Source organism: Rhinoderma darwinii, chromosome 7, assembly GCF_050947455.1.
Source record: "Rhinoderma darwinii isolate aRhiDar2 chromosome 7, aRhiDar2.hap1, whole genome shotgun sequence".
Lineage (NCBI taxonomy): Eukaryota > Metazoa > Chordata > Amphibia > Anura > Rhinodermatidae > Rhinoderma > Rhinoderma darwinii.
Window position 1 is genome coordinate 135,259,232 of NC_134693.1, and position 16,674 is coordinate 135,275,905.

Here is a 16,674-nt window from a genome sequence, read left to right on the forward strand (position 1 = left end):
TGAATGTGGCCTAAACCCATCATAGGACAAAGGGGATGATTTAAATCACAAAGAAAACCATTATCTATAAATTAAAAAGAAACATTAAGACCCCATTCACACATCGCATTCAAATCAGACAGGTTTTTCTGCAGCAGAAACACGAGTCTTGCCCTCAGATTTCTGCCGCGTGTGCGCGCTGTGGGTGAACAGCAGGTCCACATAAGGTTTAGCACCATCGTCATTCAATCGGGCAAATCTTCAGATTGGACGCAGATTTCGGTGCAGAATCTACGTCCATTTCCATGGCAAATCCGATGTTTGTGAACGGAGCCTAAGCCCACAGTGGGGTGGACTATCTGGGCCCCTTGTTTAGTTTGTTGCTGCAGTCACGATTCTTCGTTTCTTAACCACCCAGACTATTGTCACCAGAGATCTGTAGAACAATTTCCTCGGTGAAGGTTTAATGACTGTCAGCGTGTTACAGATAACATCAGTTTCTCAGTATACAGTCATAAAGACAAGACGTGTGGTTAGTACGTCAGATAAGACTACAACAGATCTACATTTAATCACAGGCTGGCGGGTACAGTTCAGCAGCTGCCGCCTTCAGCATCTCTTTACTTACTAGTCCCCACAGTGATCCTTCACTTGTGGCTACAATAGTCGCAGCCCTCGGAGTGTTGTACATCAAGGCCAGCTCGCCAAAACTGCCATGATTATCGTATCTGCCCACGCAGCGGGACTGTCCATCTCTAGATACAAAAATGTCATACAGCCCCCTGGAAGAAAAAAAGTCAATGCACTTCATTGATCAATCAAAACAGTCTGTACTTTCTTACATCTAGAAAACCACAATGAAAAAATAGAAAAGTATATACTGTGTCAAATTGCTAAAACAATATACGCCACCATTTATTTCAGTTTCTCAGAAATCTAAGTCAACTAAGGCTGTGTTCACATCACCGTTGCCCTTCCGTTGCGGGGTACCGTCTGAGGTTTTCGTCAGGTTAACCCCTCAGTGGAAAGGCAAACGGAAACCTAAGCTTCCGTTTCCCTCAACATTGAACTCAGTGGTGACAGAAGCCTAGCTAATGGTTTCCGTTAGTCACCATTGTGACAGGGTTCTGTCATTTTTGACGGAATCAATAGCGCAGTCGACTGCGCTATTGATTCCGTCAAAATAACGGAACCCTATCACAACGGTGACAAACAGAAACCATTAGCAAATGTTTCAGTCACCATTGATATCAACGGTGAGGGAAACGAACGCTTAGGTTTCCGTTTGCCTTTCCACTGAGGGGTTAACCCGACGGAAACCTCAGACGGTACCCCGCAACGGAAGGGCATCGGTGATGTGAATAGGCCCTAATATGGTCGCTACTACAACTCCCACTCCAATTCCCAGACTCATAAATAGCAAAGTCTCCCAGTTAGTTAGCGTTCCACATATACATCAATATATTTGGCTTCCATAATGCTGCATAACTAGGGTACATAGGTCATTAAGCAGTCTGGGATGACAACCCCATGCAAGCCATAGTGGTGGCCATGCAAGTTGTCACCTAAGAATAAAAAAAAAAAGGCTATAAGAAATGGTTGAATAAGCCGAGACCCCAGAACAGACGTCCCTGCAAGAAACAAGTGGAGATCCTTACCGTTCAACAACATAGAAGTTATCCCCATCGTCTCCCTGGTCGATAACATGTTCCTGAGGTTCTACTCTCCGTTCAAACATTGCATCAAGAACCTGAGAGAGCTGTTCCTAAAAGGAGAGATCAAATACTGTTAGGTAGACTTATGAATCGACATTTTAGGATTATCTCCCGACACAGGCCCACTTTCACCCAAAAAACGGGTGCGTAGGGTTAATACGGGTGCTAATCTTAAACCTCCTGCGGTTGATTCGAAAGGGAGTTAGAGCACCAAAGGATTTTATGGTGCTCCAACTTCCGTTCTATTGAACAGCAGGGGGTCCAGGTGTTGAGTCTGTAATACGGGCGCAAAAAAAGTGTAAGTGGCCTATAGGTGTGCGTTGTCCCATAACCTGCTCCATATGCCAGTTCGGTTTCCCTCTGGTACGGTACGGAAACTGATACTAGCTCTGATCCATGAGCAGTTTTGGCATCTGATGTATCAGTTGTGATTCCGACCTCGCCTTGCATGCAGTGTTTCTTTTGTGGCTACATCAGACTATGGACACCTGAGCAGCACACAAAAATGGCATCGGCTGTGTCCGACTCAGGAATTAGACAACTGGGTAGACACAATTGTTTAATGTGAACCAAACCTTGGGGGATATGGAAGTCATAGAAGGGGGTCGCCCATCCCTCTCAGCCAGAACAGCTGTAAATAGCAGCACCCACGGACTCAACATCAGGGTGGGCACCACGTTACACTACATTTCCAAGCATCGCAGCGACATGGAGCGTCCCCCCCAGTAATAATAGCTGACTGATTGGGGGAAGGGGCTTCATTTTACTTGACATAATTGGTGGATCTTTAGAAGATGGTGGTTGAATTAGTTAGAAGTGAAAAATAGTCATAGTTTACTGAATCTCTTCAAACTGGGAAGTGCAAGACTTACCTGGTCAAGGTTTTTAAAGATAAGAATATCTTTACAAGCCTCTTGTAACCTACATCTCTGCTCATCTGTTTTCGGGTGAACTATCTAAAAATGAAAATGAATATATAAAAATTGCCAAATACAAAAATAAATAGAGATACTAAAATAACAGGTCATCACCCATCGGTACATTATCCATTAACCTTCCGCTTACAGGACAAAGAAAACCAAACGGATCTCTAATTACCCGAGGTTCTGCGTCGTCTTCATCTTCATCTGGGTTAAAGGCTTCCGCACAAACTAAAAAACAAATAAAAATGCAGACAGCTATTAAAAGCTGATTATAGATGATCATAGATTGTACACATGATTCATTAGGGAGTTTTACACATCAGCTCATACGCATTAGCTCCGTGCAGTTTTTGTTGGTATCGGTCAATAATCTAATGGGAGGGGGGGGGGCTGTCCATGTGAGATTGTAAAAAATTCTGACTAGTTAATGGGCAGATAGGCAGCAAATGCCCCCTATGTGGGTGGCACTGCACTACCACATACAAACTCTGCTGATAAATCTGCCATAATCTTTGGCTTTCGAGTTCCTTCTATTTAAGCACACGCCGGGTCTTGCTGCGCAGGATGGGCTCTGCCATCCACTATTTATTTTTCTAAGTTCATTATAAAACTTGAGCTCCGTATTTAATGGGGAGTGTTCCAGGACAGGACGGTAAAACAATGTTCAGTGAAACGCACTGGGTCACACTCCTGTGCCTCTAACAAGCAGTCGGTAGATTTTTTTCTTTTTTTATTTATCAGAGGCCTTGCAGAATTGGAAGGTCGTTCCAGCTGTTATCACAACCTCAGGACTCTGCAGCTACAGAACACATTGATATTTTTCTTTTGTATTAGCCTTGAGAGCCAAGAAACTATTGCAGCAAGGTCACATAGCTGGAAGTTGCCAGGCTTCACGAAAATACTTAAATGCTCCCAAACAATACCTGGCAAATCCAGAACCTTCACAGCGTAAGGCAGAGACACAGAGCAGCAATATTGTTTGATTTCATAAATAAGTTCACCCCATAAAAACATAACGGATCATCCAAAATCATAAACTTATGTTATAAACTTGTTATCAGTCGTCTCGTAATCCGGCCACACACATAATGAACACTCGTTCTTCCAACAGCTATTTGTCAACTACTCCATGAACTCGTGCTCTTGGCTCAGCTGAATGTGCATGCTTATTTCAATGGCGAGTATAGATGTGTAGGTGACACCACTAGAGATGTAATACTGGTATATTGGTTGTTACCCAGATAATGATACTGCTGAAAAACTTGACGAAAACGAGAATGGATGACTCAAGGACCCAGGATCTGCTCTATAGCATGAAATTAGAAGTGAAAACATGACACCAAATGAAGTGCCCTCCATTATACAGTTATAATCGCATTAGAACTCACCTGAAACTCTTCTACTGTATCTATTGATGACCGGAGCTGCAAAACAAAACCACCAAGAAAATAAGCCACAAATATACATTACGAAAACATTAGCAACAGATCGTTACAAAAACAGGAATCGATATCTAATAATAAGCTGGCCATAGACTAGAGATTCTGGACTAATGAAATTGCACATTTTCTGCAGACTGTCTTTTTTTAGTGACCCCATCGAGCGTGACAGACACAGAGAGAAGAAAAAACTTTGTGAAAAAGTTGATTTTTTTCCCGGTAGTTATCGGGTACAGTCTTAGAAAGTGGTTAATGCCAAACAACATATCTGCATCCCATCAATAGAAGTCCAGACCGGACCACAGACCAAAGCAGAGATCGATTGGCTATTTCTCGTTGTTTTAACTTATGGCATTGTTGGCCAATGACGACCTTCACCGACCAAATATGACGGACAAGTCATAGAGAAGACGTCATCGGAAATCTCTCATGTACAGCATTAGTTCTGACTACTCTTCTAGGAAACAATTTGAACATTTTTTTTAATGGTATCTATGGATAGAGGACCAATCACACATATCCTCAGTCACAAGTTGCTGTATAGTACAGCTTCATCCTAAACTTAAATTTCGAGACCAAGCATAAACATGAGTAAAACATGGCTGCCTTCTTCCAGAAACATCGCCACTCTGGTCTGTGGGTTGGTTGTGTCTGGTATTGGAATTCAGGTCACTCCTGCTTGAAAGCAAAAAACTGCAAACACCTATATAATTCTGTAGAGGACGGTTCAGTTTTAGACTTCTAAGTTGTTAGCCAGAGATCCTTCTGCTCCCAACACACGTGAAGTATGAGGGGTTTCCCCTTGTACAGAATAAGCACGGCCACGAGGAATGAATGCATCTCTGCTTTCCAAGGGAAGGGCAACAGACCATCTAAGGCCAGCAAAACTGCAGCCATGAACCTTCCATATATACAGAACAAGGGTCGTGGACACATTGCAGATCACAGAGAACATCACACCAAGCCAGTGTCAAACGGGATTAGCTACAGCGACATTACAAATAAAGTTGCAGCATGAAACTTTTTTGGGGTGCTTCTTTGTGCCTCCGACAGGATACCCTTCAGGTTTTGAGACATGTCGGATTTGACAAGAATTTGGCAAATTCTACGACAATCCGCATCCCATGCATGTGAATGGTGTTTCCGCAACCCTAATTACATGCTACTCAAAATTCCGGTTTAGATTATTGCTTAGAAATAGGTAGCATGCAGATTCGCAGCAAAAAATCTGAATATAAGCATCTTATTTAATGCTGACGTGTGAACGGGGCCTCAATTGGCCACACATGGACAGATATCTTGGCGCACCTTCTGTCTGCCGATTTACCACGTACTGTAAACTCCCCTTGGGAGACCGTACTACTGATCTTCATTACCGAGTCCCCTTTAACCACTTAATGACCAGCCTATTTTAGACATTAATGACCAAGCCATTTTTTACGTTTTTTCATCGTCTCATTCAAAGAGCTATACACTTTATTTTTGCGTCTACATAGCTGTATAAGGTCTTATTTTTTTGCGGGACAAGTTGTAATTTTTAATAGCACCATTTTGGGGTACATAGAATTTATTGATTAACTTTTCTTTGTGTGGGGGGGGGGGGGGGGACTAGAAAAAAAAAACAGCAATTTCACCACACTTTTTTGCGTCCTAAATTTACGCCGTTTACCGTGTGGTATAAATAACAAGGATTCAGCGGGTTGTTGCGATTGCAACTATACTAAATTTGTATCGTTTTTGTAGGTTTTACTACTTTTACACAGTGAAGACACTTTTTTTTCAAAATTATTTGTTTTTGTGTCTCCATATTTGAAGAGCCGTAAAGTTTTTATTTTTTCGCCGATGCAATTGTAGGAGGGCTTTTTTTTTGCGGGACGACTTTTTTAGTTTTTATCGGTACCATTTTGGAGTAGATGAGACTTATCACATTTTTTTTTTTAAGGCTGGATTCAAAGAAAACAGCAATTTTTGCATGTTTTTTTATTTTATTTTTTACGACGTTCACCGTGCGGGTTAAATGATGAAATAAGTTTATAGTCGGGGTCGTTACGGATGCTGCGATACCAAATATGTGTCACTTTTTTACTTTATTTTGTTTGTTAATAATAAAGTATTTTGTAAGGGGGAAAAGTGGGTTTTTAATTTTTTTTCTTCACTTTTTATTAAACTTTTTTCTTAACTTTTTTACTAGTCCCCCTGTAAAACGGACAGGTATCTGCTAGGACAGGTATCTGCCTGCGGCATGATCTAGCAGGCATTCACCACAGGCAGACCTGGGGGCCTTTATTAGGCCCCCGGCTGCCGTTAGAGACACAGACACTCAGCGATCTTATCGCCGGGTGTCGGTGGGATGAGAGGGAGCTCCCTCCCTCTCTCCAAAACCACTCAGATGCGGTGAACACTATTGAGCACCGCATCTGAGGGGTTAAACAGGTGAGATCGATACTAATATCGATCAGGACGCCCCCAGCCCTCAGCTGCCTCTGCCAGCTGAGAGCAGGGAGATTTGACAGCTCCCTGCTCTGTTTACTTATTCTGATGGCGCGACGTAAAAAGTCTATGGCATCGGAATAAGGCCCGTTAGTGACAGACGTAGAAACACTATGGGCAGGTCACTAACGGGTTAAGGCCCAATTATCAAAATATTGTGATGTGTGGTCAGCGTTACATTTTATAACGGAGACACTGCAGCAGTGACATCAGAAGCGATTCTTATATACGATTTCCCAATAGTATTTGACATCAATGTCGGACAAGTGGGGCTCTGACCCATGGGAGCCCCACTGATGCCAAGAACGAGTTTACACTTTTCCTAGCACAGCGATCCCTTCATTTTCTTCCTGAAAACTTTTCACTTGTGCCCTGGCGCGGAGTATGAACACAAAAACGCAATTCTCTGCACAGCGCCTGGTAAATAGAGCGCAGTGTGAGGAGAAAGCCAAAGGGGACGCGCCCTTAAAGTCTTGGGCTGAATAGGAATCTCCGCAGTGGAATCCCCCCCCAGATATTCATATTACCGTAGGCAAAGACAATTCCCGAATATAGAGTCGTTAGAATTATGCCTGTTCCAAGCAATAACACAGAAGCAGCAAAGAAACGAAATGCTTAGACCCTTCCGAACAGTGACAATAGGTTATACAACCGTACATCCTATAGGCAAACTACTGTCCGCCATAAATGGCCCGGCTAAAAGAGAATTTATTTGAACACGGTCAGCCCCTCACCAGCTTAGGTCAGATGCTGCCAATTCAACTATATGTAAGCATTACGTGATTCCTTCATACTTTCCAGGTACCATCTAAATATAAATACATGTGTGTGTAGCCTGACCACCACTCCGATGAGTTACCCGGGTAACATGGTCCTCTCCTATACAAACAAAAAAGTCACGGATGAAGAATGTAAAACACATTATCAATGAGCAAAACTCTCCAAATCCACCAAGCAAGGGTAACACAGATAACGGATGGATCCTCCGCTGTGCAGCAGGTTTTCTCGAGCAATTATTGTTTTACAGGTCAAAATTAATGTTCCGTGTTCTTTGTTCATCTGAGAATAACGTTTGACATAACCGTGAAAAGGGAAGAATGAAAAAAGTGAAAGTGTAATTGCACCATTTACAGCTAATGAGTCATTCACAAGATGAGAAACAGGAGAGATGACTGAAGTTTCCAGAATTTATTCCCCCTGGGAAATATAGCAGCACATAAAATACACAAGACGAATTAAGACCAGATTCACACGTGTTCGGATCAGTTCACACGGAAACCGCATCAGAATCCGTGTAAAAACAAAAGCCAAAATCCCCCCCCCCCCCCTCCCTCATGGTTTTAAAAATTGCAGCATGCTCCTTCTTTGAGCGATTTTTGCCTCGGACCACCCATAAAATCAATAGGAGGCAGAAGAAAACCTGCGGCGCTCGTTTCAGCATTATTTTTCTGGCGTTTTTTGCCTCTGGTCCTTGCATTAGATTCAAGGGTTGCGAGCAAAAAACGCTTGGAAAAAAAAAGCGTTAAAACAACGCTGCCAGTTCAAAATCTGCCTCAAACTTCCTGAAGGAACTAAGCCTAAGTGCGCTCTGGTCACTGCGGTTGTCTAAAACCTTTATCAGTTTTACCACGTAAAATTTATCTAGATAAGATGCCACTAGCTAAAGAGAGCTGAAATCTACCAGCAATCCCTGCTTGTTCAATGTCTGCAGAGAGCTTGTTCTGTACAGTAATCTGAAGCAGCTACTGCCCCCTGCATTATAGGAGCTCAGCTATGCTGGTCTATGCCCAATATAAGATCAGGTGGGAAATTTCAAGTAAAGTGCCATTTTAATGCGACGTCAAACGTAACTTTGTTGTGAAATTAAATTTGGAAGAAAACCTCATTCAGATGCTGCTCCACAAAGCCATGCGATTTTTAAACCAGAGCATGCCGCGTCAATTGTGTGGACGTCCATGGGAGTAATGAAACTCTGTACCGATGCTTTGTCCTCATTTTAAGATCAATATTTGTTTTTATAGAATTCCACTTCCGTCCTGGGTTGAATAAATACCTGGTTGTCATGGGAGGTAGAAACGCTCCTGCGAAGGACCCGTCCACTTTTGCGCAGATTCTCATTTGTAACTATAGCTGCAGCCATGCGGAGACCTCACTGCATAGCGTTCACATACTGACATGACATATGCCACCTCATCTGCCAACCATAACAGCTCCTCGTTTTATACATTTTATCATTGGAGGGCAGCCAAAGTACAGAAGACAAAAGGAGGCAATAAGCTGCAGGACATTTGTTTTCCCATGTTTTTTGGATGAGACTGGGCTGAGATGGGGAAAACGACCAAAATAATATTTTTCTTCTACACTGTAAAAGCCAATCTGCTTATCGTTTTTTCACTTACCCGGTGAGGCGGGGAGGCGAGCCCCGAGGGGCTCTCGCTTCTGGCACCAAGCGCCCGGCTTACCCGACATACTCCTTGAAATTCCTTGTCTCTACTTTTAAATGTGTATCTCATTATGAAGCCGCTATCAAAACAGCCCTCAGATGGTATTAAACACCCGACAAATTGAGCCGTATGTACCCGGGTTCTTCTGATCTTTGCTGGAGGGGTTGTGGGCACAGAGGTACTCTCATACATATAATATGGTCTTGCCCTTGTCTTGCTCCTCTATGGTCATCGATCTTTCAACTGCTTTCCGGGTAGTGCAATAGGGTCATTCCGCTATCACCATCTTTAGCACTTCTTTTTCTCTGAATAAATGAGATACCTATAGAAAATAGGGTACTTGTGGCACATATCCTTTTGGCTACTAAATTAGGGATAACTAGGTATTGGAAGAGTGTAAACCTTCCCTCTGCTGGGGAAAATGATGGCATATAAAGATCACAAATACCCGCAGTATGTAGAGACCTGGAAGAATTGGCATCTTTTTTCTCAAAACTGTATATCCCCGTAATGCATGTTCGAAACCGATATATTTAAACCTGAAACTCCCTATTTTTGGTTTTCTGTACATATGTTTTTGCCCTATTTTCAGGGACTTTTTGTGTGTGTTGACCACATGCAACATGTTTTAATGTATTTTCTTTCTCCGCATGGTTAGTACTTTGTATAAATGTGCGGGTGCTTAGAATGACTGAGTTGCCAATTTACGACACTATGCTAGTTCTACGTACTAAGTATATTATGTGCTATAATGCGTTTTTGTACAACCATGTGTTTGTGGTTATTGTGTATTATATTTGTCATTTTGAAAATTTTTCAAAAAAAATATTGATTGTAAAAAAAAGCCAATCTGCAATTTTTTCAGCAAGAGCCATCTCTATTAAAGCAGTAGCCCCCAACCTGTAAGTACCGAGCTGTTGCGCAACTACAACTCCCAGCATACCCTGACAGTATGCAGCAGTCAGCGCATGCTTGGGGTTGTAGTCTAGTAAAAGCAGAGGACCCACAGGTTGGAGACAACAGCTCTAGTGCCTGTTTTAGTGCTTCAATTTACTCCAGAAACGGTCTGCACATGATATCAGTTTGGCCCTATGATTTCTCCCCCCGGAGAGTAGCGGCTTTAGAGCGGTCTGGCAGCTGCTTATCTCATACATGGATAATTAGCCAAGGAACATAGCAGTCGGTTGAACAATTATTAGACTAACAGCGATCTTCTACGTGTGGGTAGCTTCACACAGACATTGACAGTCAGGTTCACTATTGGCAGTGTTTATTGCTGGAGATTAGGTTGTGTAACTTTTACGCAGTCATTGAGGGAAGTGTATGCAAATCACGACTGATCATTAGTCCTGCTGGCTCCTAGATAAGAGTCAAAGGACACAATGCCCATTTACCTCATCAGTTTTTCTAATAAAGGACAGTCGCATTAGATTGCTTCAGGTGGATAACACAATTTGACATCTTGACAGACTGCAATCCTCAGACTGACCTCAAGCCACCCACACAGATCAGCAGGGATTAATCTTCAGGAATATAACGTGTATGTGGGATGCTCAGAGAAAAATGTGGCCTTTTACAAGCCAATATGCTCACTACCTGACAAGGGGGTTACAATGCAACCTGATCAATAATAGCGTTATAAAATGAGGGTCAAAAGACTGCTAACCGCATCCTTAAAGAGGCTCTATCACCATATTATAAGTGGCCTATATTGTACATGATGTGATCGGCGCTGTAATGTAGATTACAGCAGTGTTTTTTATTTAGAAAAACTATCATTTTTGACGGAGTTATGACCTATTTTACATTTATGCTAATGAGTTTCTCAATGGACAACTGGGCGCGTTTTACTTTTTGGCCAAGTGGGCGTTGTACAGAGGAGTGTATGACGCCGACCAATCAGTGACCAATCAGCATCATACACTTCTCTCCATTCATTTACACTGCACTAGCGATATAGCTATATCACTATGTGCAGCCACATAAACACACTATAAAACACTACTGCAGTGTCCTGACAAAGAATATACATTACCTCCAGCCAGGACGTCCTGTGTAGTCATTCTCCTGACCACTTCTGTAGCGTCTAAGATTACAGCACAGCGAGATCTCGCTGTAAATGACAGTTTACAGCGTAATCTCGCCAAACTACGCCTGCTATGCTGTAAATCACAGAGAAGTGGTCAGGATTCTGAATACACATCACGTCCTGGCTGGAGGTAATGTATATTCATTGTCATGACACTGCAGTAATGTTAGTGTTTTTGTATGTGGCTGCACATAGCGATATAGCTATATCGCTATGTGCAGAGTAAATGAATGGGGAGAAGTGCATGACGCTGATTGGTCACTGATTGGTCAGCGTCATACACTCCTCTGTACAACGCCCACTTGGTCAAAAAGTAAAACACGCCCACTTGTACATTGAGAAACTCATTAGCATAAAGCTAATATAGGTAATAACTGTCAAAAATGATAGTTTTTCTAAATAAAAAACACTGCTGTAATCTACATTACAGCGCCGATCACATCATGTACAATATAGGCCACTTATAATGTGGTGACAGCCTCTTTAAGCGGCAAACCTGGGCATAAATACGAGGCTTCTTACTACTAATAAAATAGAGCAATGAAGCTGTCACAATGGTTGCCAAAGTGACATTTACAGAATCAGAAGTGTATATAATCCGTGTTAAAATGGCAGAACAGAGCACACAGATCTGTGGCCACGTACAAGAGGGCAATCCCAATTTGAAAGCTCAAGAACACTACTAGAAAAGTCTCCATACTACACATCTGTGAGAATTCACGTTCAAGTACAAGTACAATGTAACACCTATACGTCTCCCACACATGGATTTATCCTTTATCCATTGCCCTCTCACTAACATCTTCAGGTTATTGTGGAAATCAGCCGAAATGTATCTGATCGCCACTATTCTAAATTTATAAGAAAAAAAATAAAATAATGGGTACCAGTTTTGAGCGTGATCTATGGAGGACAGAATGTGTAAGGGTACAGACAAGCATAGTGGCCCCTGTCCATTACTGTACAAATACGACAATCCACTATAGGAGGTCCAATGTACCCTCCCTATCCCTTGCCAAAGTTTCTCGGTCATTATCTAAATTTTTAAAGCCAATTAGCCGCTGATTGGATCTTATAATAGGGATCGATATGTTTGTTCCCTCCCCACTGCATCAGGCAACGATGGTTGTGTAGAAGATCGGTTGTGCGTCTGACAAATGATCTAAACCTCGTGCTTGTGGCAGACGTTAGAACTCACATCTCATCCAATTGAGAATTAAAGGTGTTTTCCCATGGGGTACAGATATGGCATATCCACAGGTTAGGTCATAAATGTCAGATGGATGCGGGTCCCACCTCCGAGAGACACACCTATCTCTAGAACAGGGCCTCCTAAACCCCGTTCTAGCTTTGTCTGATCTCACTGCCTCCCGGCCACTTCCAGGTTAGACGGTTGGGCGTTACAAAAACAGCGTAGCTCGCCAAGCTGTTTCAATAACTACTATTCAGTTCTGTTGGACTTACAGAAACAGCGTAGCTCAGCGAGCTATGCTGTTTTCGTAACTCACGACCATTTAACCTTTTTCATGGTGGGACCCGCATCGATCTGACATTTATGACATATCCTGTGGATATGGAATAACTGTCCCATATGGGAAAACCCCTTAAAATCCCTGCGCCCCGTTATGGTCTAGGACTATGTTCATTATTCCACTAACCGCACAACAGATCAGTCACACCACGCCTTGTGTATCTAACAATAGCAATGAAATACTAACATTACAATTTTAGGTTAATAAAATAAATACCTGTCGCTAAGAGACTAAATATTCCATGACACAATATTGCACGGATGACTCCCCCCTGTGCACCGCGGTGTAATATGACGGTTCTCCTCGGGAGGTGACGATCATCAGATCCGTGGCCTCAGTTATTCCATAAACAAAGCAAAGACATTTCGGAACTATACTAAACGCAGCTGGTTTTGCACTGTACACTAAGGCTGGAATCAAACGGGACGGAAACGATGCAGATTCTCGACAGCAAAATATGCGTATGTGCGTCCGAACAGAATGCAGATTTTAAAAAAAACACAGCATGCTTTGATTTCTGTGCATAAAACATTCAGCAGGAAGTGGATTACTTTTATTTTTTTTTTTTAAATCTCATCCACTTGCCTACAAGTCTTACACCCGCAAATCCAGACAGAAAATCCGCTATGTGTAAAGAGCAACTCCAGTAAGACCCTGTCCACATCACGTTTTGTCTTTCCATTCGTCTGTTCCGTCAGAGAAACAGAAAGAAAAAACGAATCCATTTGCAATACCATTGATTGCAATGCAATTTTTTTTTTTCGTTCAGTTGGTGTCCGTTCCGCTAGGTTTACGGTTTTCCGACGGGAACAATAGAGTAGTGTTTTAAAATGGAAACCTAGCGGAACGGACGCCATCTGAATGAAAAAAAATAAATACCATTGCAATCGGAAACGCTAGTTTCCGTTTTTCTTTCTGTTCACCTGTTCCTCTGACGTAACAGATGAATGGAAAGACAAAACGTGACGTGAACAGGGCCTTAGATATACATGGTTATATTCTGGACCAACGTGACAGCGTTAAGCTATTTCACATTACTGAAAGGCAGAATGGGCTTGAAAACGGACAACCACTTGAGACAGAAATGTGCTCAGAACAGTTGTCACGTCAATTCCTTTCCCCCGCTCATCTTGGCAGCTTAAAGTGCATTATCCAGTAGGGGGCAACAATGAGCATAGGAGAAAGCTCCTTCTAGGGGCATGTGACTATAACATCTGTGCACCATCCTAGAGCATGATGGGAGAAGACTATAGGATATGATAAGAATTATTTAACTACGGGTCCACCTCGGACATGAAAAACTGCATGTTAGCTACGCTTGTCTGAATGCGGCTTTAGGAACCATCTTTGACACTAAAAATATATAAAGCATCAATGTTGCTGTATTACAAGTACATCAGCTGTACTAGATAAGAAAAAAAACAAAAAACATTTCCAAGGCACTATCAGCCATGTGCAATAAGAAGCCAAAGTAATAAAACTTACGATCACGTTTATGTAATTTTTATATTCCTGGCATTACACTGAAATGCTATCAGATGACTTGAGTTGATGAACACTACTTGCTATGGGCCACGGTAAAAATCTACAACTGCATCTGTAACAACTAACGGCCGAGAAGTATTCCTCCATTGGTCTACAATCCATCAGCAACAATGTGCAGATTATTGGTCTTGACGGTACATTTGACAGCATGGCAAGAAATAGAGGACATGACTGCAGGATCTGATTACACAGAGTTTCTCATCTGTAACCATGGAGACATACAGGTCCGCATTAGAACTGTATACACAAAAACTGTAGGATTTTTATAGATCCTGCAGTCATGTCCCCTATTGCTTGCCATACCTCACTACACAAAGTTGATCTGTAACCATGGAGACATACAGGTCCGCATGAGAGCTGTATACACAAAAACGGCAGGATTTTCATCAAGACTATTTGCTAAATTGTTTCAGATTTTATTTTAGAAATTGTCCAGGACCACCCTCCATAAAACTCTCACGTACTGGGAGGACCATCATTTATTACATGGTTACCACATAATACAATCACCAGGATGGCTTCATGTCTAATTGGGCCAACCATTTCCGGAATATTTTTGTCCATCCCTGTTATAATCCGTGAATAGCGGTGGAAATTATCTTCACGTCTATGATAACCTCTACAGAGATTAACTTTTATTTTAGCGCTTATGAAAAACTACACAGGAAATTTGTCATTTTGTGCTCTGCTGTGACCTCCAATTTCACATGTGTCCAGTTGTTCTATTTCTAAACATCCCATTCACACTGTGCAGCCAAGAGCTGCGCAGTTCCCTATCCCTGGTGGCCGTGCAGCATTTCTATCAATAATAATGAAAAGGGGGCGACAGGGCTTAGATGTAAGGAGCAAAATGCATTTGTAGTTTCCTAAAGAAGCAGCTAAAAAGTAGTACCTGAAACAAGTGCAACTGCACTAAAAACTGCATGTATGTGAACGGGGCCAAAACTGATGTATCCAATCCAGGCCACAATCCTGCCGAAACCAACTACATCAGAAATAATCTCTACTAATGCAAACGTACACTAAACCTCAGGAGTCAACAGATCCTGAACAAAGCTACGGTGTAACATCGAGGCGGCTCTGGGCAAATACAGATTCCAGCCTGGACATATAAGTCTCGTTTAGCACGATTCAATCCCTTTACATTATTTTAGTAATCCACACTTATACGTGACATGATATCGATGGACCCCATTAGAATACCACAATGACAAGAGCTTCTGGTGTCGGATTTCTACGAGGCTGGTCCTGCTGTTACTCCTACACATCCTTCTTATAGCTGCATATTGGTTCGGTAGCCTGTCGAATGCACAGATTCCATATGAATCTGGCAGAAAAACCTCAGTATGAAATTGGTGGCAAACCGAAGATACAAGATGGCCCTATAGACTTCTATAGGTGCCGTATTACCTGCCACTCATATAGAGCTGAGTGCGTCTGCCTTTAGTCTACTGAAGACTCAATGTACAGAGCGCCATGTAAAGCTGGGACAGAGTTTTTTTCAGGCGGAAATTCTGCCTCAAAATTCCGTTTGGAAGTTTGAGGCAGATTTTCCTCTCCCTGCACGCCGATTTTCGCTGAGGGCCGCGGGCATAAAACTCTGCGAAATACGCTTTCTCTGCCTCCCATGTCAATGGGAGGTCATAGGTGTAAACGCCCAAAGATAGGGAATGTCCCTTCTTTCTCCCGCGAGACGGTTTTACCGCTCGTGGGAAAAAGCCGCCTCCGCCTCCCATTGAAATCAATGGGAGGCATTTTCGGGCCGTTTTTGACGAGTTTTGCGGCGCGGTTTCCATGTCAAAAAACGGTGTGACCCAGCCTTAAATAATAAAGTATTGAAGCCCACTGAAACAAAGACCGCTACACGAGTATCATGGTTAGGACTATAAGCAGCGTCGTTGCCAACTTCTCAGACTTCTTAAAGAGTGATACAAGTTATTGCATGTGAGGTTTCTAGTTTCGATCATCAGGTCACTCGCTCTGGTTTGTCTACATTAGGCCAGATGTATGAACTGTCAATATTCCTAGTCAGCACAAGATCAACAACATACCAGAAGTCCTATACTAGACCACAGACATCACACGACACCTATAGGAAGGTTCAAGGAGTTGCCTCATTTCACCAGTCACAGGGGAAAAAATAAAATAAAATCTGTGCAAAAGATCCATCCCATAAACAGCCGCAATCACAAAGCGGAGTCTTCCCGAGCCTGGCCTAGCACCCCAACTTACTCCAATTTTTGCAGCTCTACTGTCAAGCCCTGTATACAATGCAAATAAAGAAATATAGAAGAAAGAAATGGGCTCCTAGGGTAATTTGCTTTCACTATAATGCTTGCTTTTTAATGTCCACCCAGCTGCTGCAGAGATCTGTAGGCCCGGGCTGCCCAGGATCAATCATACGCTACATCAACCAGCACATCCATGGGTAGAAGTCAAACATGCATTTGCTTAAAACAGAGAAAACCCTGGATATAGCAGCGAGCTTCCCAGGAGAGGATATTTCATACACAAGTCA

General features: G+C 42.5%; 1 protein-coding gene across 1 annotated transcript in view; it reads right to left on the reverse strand.

The window, feature by feature from the left end:
* The window catches only part of PRKAR2A (protein kinase cAMP-dependent type II regulatory subunit alpha), a 32,776-nt gene that overhangs the window by 11,096 nt on the left and 5,006 nt on the right, over window positions 1-16,674 (reverse strand). Inside the window, exons 2-6 of the mRNA XM_075831757.1 lie at window positions 4,006-4,041; window positions 2,793-2,845; window positions 2,567-2,650; window positions 1,638-1,744; window positions 608-761 (exon numbers count right to left, since the gene is read on the reverse strand). Of these exons, the coding sequence (XP_075687872.1) occupies window positions 608-761; window positions 1,638-1,744; window positions 2,567-2,650; window positions 2,793-2,845; window positions 4,006-4,041 (434 nt within the window). The remainder of the gene's footprint in view (window positions 1-607; window positions 762-1,637; window positions 1,745-2,566; window positions 2,651-2,792; window positions 2,846-4,005; window positions 4,042-16,674) is intronic.